Raw genomic sequence first — 7,507 nt, 5'->3', positions numbered from 1 at the left:
CGTGCAGTTAAAAGGCTGAAAATTAAAATCAAGGCTGACTTTCACGTTTAAGTCAGAGTCCAAGAGAGGAGACATCTTCACAGACCAACTAGGAGACTAGGGCCAGAGAGTGAGCCGCGGGCCCGCACTGGCGCCCGCACTCAAGATGGCACCGGCCTGAGAAACACCTGCGCGGCCGCTCTATCTCGGTTCCGGGTGCTCTCGCCCTCGTGGTGGCGTTGGAGGGCTGAAAGCCGGCATTCTTTCCGGCTTCCGGACCCGTCTCTATGGTGCCGGAGAGACCAGACTCGGAAGATTGTGGGGGTAGAGGCTAGTGCGTCACGGGGGAGGCGAGGGTGGTTGGTGTCAACACGGGGCGAAGAGGGGACCGAAGCTAAGACCCTTGGCCGCCTCCCCCACCGCCCACCCGCAGGTAACAGGGAGCCGCCGGCTGCGTCCTGCGTCAGTGCAGGTCTGGGCCGCCGGGGATGGGGCCGGCCCGGGCCGGGAGCGAGGCGGGGGGCGCGCGCCCCGCTCGCGGGTCCGCGCTTGGGGCCCGCGCGGGGGCGAGCTCGGCGCGGCACCGCCGCCGGTTGAGCGCTGCTTGCCGCCTCCGCGCAGCCTCTCTGTGCTCACTGCCGGGCCCCCTGCAAATCTGGGCGTCGTGGACGAACCCCGCCCGGTGGGGCGCCGGAAGGGAGCCACTGAGCCCGGCCTCGCGGGCAGGTGTGGAAGGTGAGCGGCCAGCGAAGTGGAATCGCCGCCCCGGCCTCTAAGCGACCCCGAGGCGTAGCGGTCAGATCTCCGCCGACCTCCAGCCACCGCTCCCGGCCTGCCCCCCTGGCCCCCGGAAGGGCGAGTGTGCGCGGCGGGGCGAGACGGTGCCAGGCGCTTGGGGCCGAGCCGGGGGAGCATGGGTTCGCGCCCGCCCTGGGATGCTGCCTTCATTCTCGTTCGGAGACCGGTGCGGGGCCCCAGAGGCCCCGCTGGCTCCTGTCTCTGGTTCGTGCATTTTGTTTAGAATAAAGGTGGAACATATATAGGTAACCGTGCGAATACTCAGTTGGATCCTGAATTTTGGAATCCCTGTTACTGTTATTTTTAAGGACCCGTGCGCATACCCCCAAAACATCCCGTGCCTTAGCTGAAATCATACTTAGTTCTTTAGGTACGCAAAGGCTTCATTATATGTTGCTGGACTGAGTTCATTATAGGGAATGTATGCGTGAAACAGATCAAAGGGCTTCAAGTAATATTGTCACCTGATAACAAAATACCGATCAATAACAGATGTCCTTTGAACTCTCAGTGTAAAACCTTATTGTTGGAACTTCCAAGTTGAGGGAGCTAAGATCACGATCATCCCAATTACTTGAGAAGGAGAGCGAGTTCCCCAAAGAACACTCATTTCTTTGTTTAGTGTATGAGTTGCCCAGTAACATAGACGAGGACTTTTAATCCCACAGGTGGCCTAGAAACTTGATGTGCTGCCCAAGGAAATAAAAGGATGAAGGAAGATAGGTGAACAACATTTTAAAGAGAAGACGGTGATACCTATACAAGTCAGAAACTGCCTACCCAATATTTTAATTTAGTGTCTGTGTGCGCGCGGGAGAGATCAAACGTGTCCAACTCTGCGACCCCATCGACTAGCCCACCAGGCTCCTTTGACCATGGAATTTTCCAGACAAGAATACTGGAGCTTGGAAATGAGTTGACATTTCCTTCTCTAGGGGATCTTGCCGATCCAGAGATGGAGTCTGTGTCTCTTGGTCTCCTGCTTTGGCAAGCGGATTCTTTACCAGCTGAGCCACCAGGTGGTAAATTTTGAAAAATACCTATGCTAATATTAGAATATCTTTTTCTGCCTTTTTGTGACTTTTTCATTTCAAAGTTAAATGATTTGGTGCTTTCCCCTTTACTCTTCAAAACAAAAAAGAGCATTTTGGAAGTCCAGGTGTTCTTGTTTGCCAGTATTACATTTCAGTAAGTCCATTTTAGCTGAATTGTCATTTTTAAAGCGTTGTTTATAGCAATAGTTTTTGTGCCTCTTAGGATACAGAATTGTGAAGCTACGAATTAAGAATTACTGCTTATAAGACATATACAAATTGCAGTTAACAGCGCATCTTTTTATTTCCCTCCTGATATTTATTTCTCAATAGGGCCTACCTGGTGGCTCAGACGGTATTTAATCTTCCTGCAATGCAGGAGATGGGGTTCGATCCCTGGGATGGGAAGGAAATAGCAACCACTCCAGTATTCTGGCCTGGAGAATTCTATGGACAGAGGAACCTGGTGGGCCAAGTCCATGGGCTGGCAAAGAGTCGGACTCCACTGAGTGATCAACACTAACTAATGAAGTTTTTACTGAAAGTAGGCTATAATCCAACTACTGTAAGCGCTGCAGGGTGGTATTAGTCGACTGCTGTCAACATTAATCATGCTTTCAAACTAATAAAATGTCATCCTTTTGAGTTCTCACAAGGAAGGGGTTCATTCCTTTCAATTTTCAGGTGGTATTTCTTTAGGTCATGGACCCAAATAAAACCCAGTTTTAACATCTTCCTAGAGCAGTACTTCGTGATCTGTGGTTGATCGGGTCCCCTTTGTTGGTTGAATCCACAGATGTGGGACTGCAGATACGGAGGGTCAGCTGTAAAGTTATACTTAGGTTTTTGACCAAGAGGGTATGGGTGCCCCTAATTTCCTGTGATTTTAAAGGGTCAGCTGTTGTTTAGATACTTTTTAATACTGTTTCTTGTTGTCATTTGGGGTGTTTTTTTGTTTGGGGGGGTTACTTTTTTTTTGCCTCTATCATAATTCTTCAGTTCAGTCGCTCAGTCATGTCCGACTCTTTGCAACCCCATGAATTGCAGCACGCCAGGCCTCCCTGTCCATCACCAACTCCCGGAGTTCACCCAGACTCACATCCATTGAGTCAGTGATGCCATCCAGCCATCTCATCCTCTGTCGTCCCCTTCTCCTCCTGCCCCCAGTCCCTCCCAGCATCAGGGTCTTTCCCAGTGAGTCATGAGGTGGCCAAAGTATTGGAGTTTGGAGCTCAAAGTATTGGTAGGTAGGAACTCAGTGGATTTGTTACAAAGCCAGCTTAGTTCTTATCCTCAGAAACATTCTTTGGTTTTAAAAAAACATCAATTTTAGATAACTTTAGCCCTTATGCATGTTATAATCCTTATTCAGGTTTATATGTAGGTCTGTAGCCCTTTGAAATTCTTTGGTTGGGGTATGTGTTTTAAGTAGTATTACATACTCTGATAACCTAGTAAGTGTTGAATGGAACTTTACCAAGGTAGGGGAAAAAAAATCCCAAGTAGAGGGTCTACGTATAATGATTCTTGGGTTTATATTTACCCAAAGGATGAAGATTTTAACGTGAATTTTTTAAAGATCCACTTAGATTTTTGGCTGTTACTTAGAGCTCTCAATTTGCTTCCCACGCTGCCAGAGTTAGTAAGAACTCTTTTTATCCTGTATTTTTTAAGTTATGGTAAAGCCAGAACTAAAAACTGACTGCCATAAACTTTTCAGACATGTGTTGTTTGGCCTATACAGGTTTAAAAATGTTGTAGCCAATGTTTAAAAATATAGAAATTTCCACATAAATATTCAGGCTCTTGGCTCTTTATGGGTAAATCGTGTGACCTGGCAGTTCTGAAGTGGCAGTTCTGGTTGGGACCTTGTGATGGTGGCTCCCTTCGTAGTGTAAACCCAGTCACAGTAGGCGCCTGCACACACAGTAAGCCCTTTACTACTCCACCAACACTGCTGAACCTCTGTGTACTGTCCGTTGTGACCACATGAGTTTGTATCCTTGAAAGATATGCTCTTATTGTGGAATAGTTGGGAGGTGCAGGCAAATGTATGTCTGTGTTTGTGACAAACACAGAATGTGAATTCACATACATTCACATTCATGTATGTGAATCATCCATGATCTGACATCCACAACAAACCTGCTAATACTTAATACATCTTTCAAGTGTGTGTGTGTGTGTGTGTGTGTGTAGCTATAGCAGTAGATCACTCATCACTATAATCATAGTCAAGGTATACTGAATATATCCATTCCCTCCAAAGTTTCCTTGCACCCTGTTGTATTCCTGTCCTCTCCCATGGTTCCTCTAACTAGTCTCACCCCAGGCAACCACTTAGCTGTTTTCTGTCCTTATAGAAAGTTTGCATTTCCTAGAATCTCACATCTTTTTAATGTTTGGAATTATACAGTTTTGCTTTTTCCCCTTTTTAGCATACTTCGGAGAGCAGTCATGGGATTGTATTTTTTCTTTTATTTGTTGTCATTTGTGTTCAATGAGTTATCTGTTTCCCTTCCCATTATTCTGCTGGTGTTTTATGTTTTCTTGATTTATACAAACTTTTTCAACATTTTTAGAAATATTTTCCAGTTTGTAGTGTTCTTCATATAATTGTGAGTTGTTTTAGACATCCAGAAGTTTATCATTTTTGAATGATCAAGTTTTGCAGCACTTTCCTCTGTGAGACTGGATATAAGTGGGTTAGGGAGCCAGAGAGCCCTTATTCTGTATTGGATCGCTTTTCCTCTGTGGAGGTTCCGTGTGTGCAGTGGGGGTTGGGAACGACAGTAACTGCATGTGTCTGTTTAGTTCAGTGCGTTTTTTTCTAGAGCTATTACTTGTTCATTGTCAAGCCTTGCAGGTAACTTGCTGAACTTTGACTGTCTTTGTTGTCACATGACCTAGGTGATGAGGATTGTAGGCAGTGGTAGGAGTTTCTGCAGCGGAGTGCCTGGGTCTGGTTACTTGGCTGTCTCTGGCTCATGGCTCAGATACTCAGCGTTTGGAAATGTTTCCTGTTTGCTTTCAGGTCTGCTTGGCTTTGAGAAGGAGCTGCAGCACCCCTGTCTCACCGAATAAGGGATGGGCTCAGAGAACAGCGCTTTGAAGAGCTATGCCCTGAAGGAGCCGCCGTTCACCTTACCCTCCGGACTTGCTGTTTACCCCGCTGTATTGCAAGATGGCAAACTCGCGTCAGTCTTTGTGTATAAGAGAGAAAACGAAGATAAGGTTAATAAAGCTGCCAAGGTACCTTCATAGGTGACTACCTAATAGCTAGTACTTTTTACTATCTTCTTATTTTCTATTTTAAAAAATCATGAAATTAATAAAGTTCCAAAGGGGTAGGTCATAGTAATATTTTCACTCATGGCCTTTGAAAATACAGTTGTCCTTACTTCATGGGAACGTCACCAGCTTGTATCACGAGGTCAAGTACCACAGATTAGCCAAAAGCTTTATGCAACTCAGCGTAATAGCTCTTCTCATCGTATTTTATTTTTTTAGCGAGAAAGTTTGGGAGGGGATTTTACATGGCTCACAGAAGATAAAGGGACTTAATTCTAGCATAGCAAAAATGCTATAAGTACAGACAACATTTTAATTGGTGTGCTGATGATGGGATAGATCTGGAAATTATATATTTTAGGAACTGTAACTGGTGTGTTTTCCTTTTCTGAGGCATTGTGGTGCTCCCGGAAAGAATGTGAAACTGGAATGTGGGATGGGATGCCCCAGAAAGACTGTGACCTGGGCCCTACTTCTTGCTGAGGGACCCTAGAGCATCAACCTCCAGCAGCTTCAGTTTTATTATTACGAAGAAGTTCCTCCCACCTCAAGCCTCCTAACCGCTGCTCCTGTGAAGGGCGCCAGCGAGCTGGCTGACCTGCTCTCAGGGGATCTTGGGCTGTCATTAGAAAAAATGACTCCACCTTGGAATATAATTCAAGAAAATAGCCCTAAGTATCTTTTCAGATTAGAGAAAAGGAAAGTATTAGCTGATATTTGTCTAGTTAGCCATTTCCTTGGGTATTCAGGCATTCAGATTATCTTCAGGAAGGTTCTAAAAAGGAAAGCCCTTTCAGATTGATTCATGGTCTTTGTTAGACGTTATGATCTGTATTATCTTGAGTCTCTTTGTGCTAACAATAAGAATGAAACATTGATATATATTTCATAAGTGTTAGTCACTCAGTGTTTGACTCTTTGTGACCCCTTGGACGGTAGCCCATCAGGTTCCTCTGTCCATGGAATTCTTCTGGCAAGAATACTGGAGTGGATTGCCGTTTCCTTCTCCAGGGAATCTTTCTGACTCAGGGATCAAACCTGGGTCTCCAGAACTGCAGGGAGATTCTTCATTGTCTGAGCCACCAGGGAAGCCTGTATTTCATGCTGCTGCTGCTAAGTCTCTTCAGTCATGTCCGACTCTGTGCGACCCCGTAGATGGCAGCCCACCAGGTTCCCCCGTCCCTGGGATTCTCCAGGCAAGAACACTGGAGTGGGTTGCCATTTCCTTCTCCAATGCATGAAAGTGAAAAGTGAAAGTGAAGTCACTTAGTCGTGTCTGACTCTTCGTGACCAGATGGACTGCAGCCTACCAGGCTCCTCCATCCATGGGATTTTCCAGGCAAGAGTAGTGGAATGGGTTGCCATTGCCTTCTCCCCTGCAATGGCAACCCACTCCTGTATTTCATAGATCTGTTTAAATGGTTTATACCTTGATCATGATTATAAAGGGCTATATTATAATATAGTGATGGCACCCCACTCCAGTACTTTTGCCTGGAAAATCCCATGGACGGAGGAGCCTGGTAGGCTGAAGTCCATGGGGTCGCTAGAGTAGGACATGACTGAGCGACTTCACTTTCACTTTTCACTTTCATGCATTGGAGAGGGCACTGGCAACCCACTCCAGTGTTCTTGCCTGGAGAATCCCAGGGACGGGGGAGCCTGGTGGGCTGCCGTCTATGGGGTCTCACAGAGTCAGACACGACTGACATGACTTAGCAGCAGCAGCAGCAGCAGGAATATAGTTTAGGCATTTTGTCTGTCACACTAGTTCATTATTTGATGTCTCTGATCAGCCTTGAGATTAACAGTTGTAAGATGGTTCCTAAGGAAAATGTTTTGCTCAGAATGCATTTTCCATTAATGTGCTCTGATAAAAAGTGTAGCTGGCTGTTGTATCACTAAGTAATTGTGCTTTTTGTTAAGACCACACATTTGTCTCTTTTCCAGCCCATCTGGGAATTGATAATATTTTTTTATTGTGATTTTACAAAAGATACAATGCCTTGCCTCCCTGTCTTTTGCTTAGGTGCAGTTACTATCTGACATACTTCCTATTATTTTCATCTAATAAGATTGCACATTTTTTAAAAATAACAATTGACTATTACTAGGTAGGCTGCAGTCCATGGGGTTGCTAAGAGTTGGACACAGCGACTTCACTTTCACTTTTCACTTTCATGCATTGGAGAAGGAAATGGCACCCCACTCCAGTGTTCTTACCTGGAGAATCCCAGGGACGGGGGAGCCTGGTGGGCTGCCGTCTGTGGGGTCGCACAGAATCGGACACGACTGAAGAGACTTAGCAGCAGCAGCAGTGAGGTACTAGAAATTTATAATCATTTATAAGACCATAGATTTTTTAAATTATGTTAATCTTTATGGTGTATGTAGCATGGAAGTTG

At 45.7% G+C, this 7,507-nt stretch overlaps 1 protein-coding gene across 4 annotated transcripts in view; it reads left to right on the top strand.

Moving 5' to 3' along the window:
* The first annotated feature begins 346 nt into the window (after positions 1–346).
* The window catches only part of SCYL3 (SCY1 like pseudokinase 3), a 41,622-nt gene continuing 34,461 nt past the window's right edge, over positions 347–7,507 (top strand). The window contains 2 exon segments of one of the 4 annotated variants that reach the window (NM_001075273.2): positions 347–412; positions 4,846–5,063. In NM_001075273.2, coding sequence (NP_001068741.2) covers positions 4,899–5,063 — 165 coding nt within the window. In that variant the 5' untranslated portion in view covers positions 347–412; positions 4,846–4,898. 4 annotated transcript variants of the gene reach the window in all.

The sequence above is a fragment of the Bos taurus genome, chromosome 16 (assembly GCF_002263795.3).
Source record: "Bos taurus isolate L1 Dominette 01449 registration number 42190680 breed Hereford chromosome 16, ARS-UCD2.0, whole genome shotgun sequence".
Taxonomy (NCBI): domain Eukaryota; kingdom Metazoa; phylum Chordata; class Mammalia; order Artiodactyla; family Bovidae; genus Bos; species Bos taurus.
Note: the sequence above shows the minus strand (reverse complement) of the source record. Positions and strands in the feature narration are given on the sequence as shown.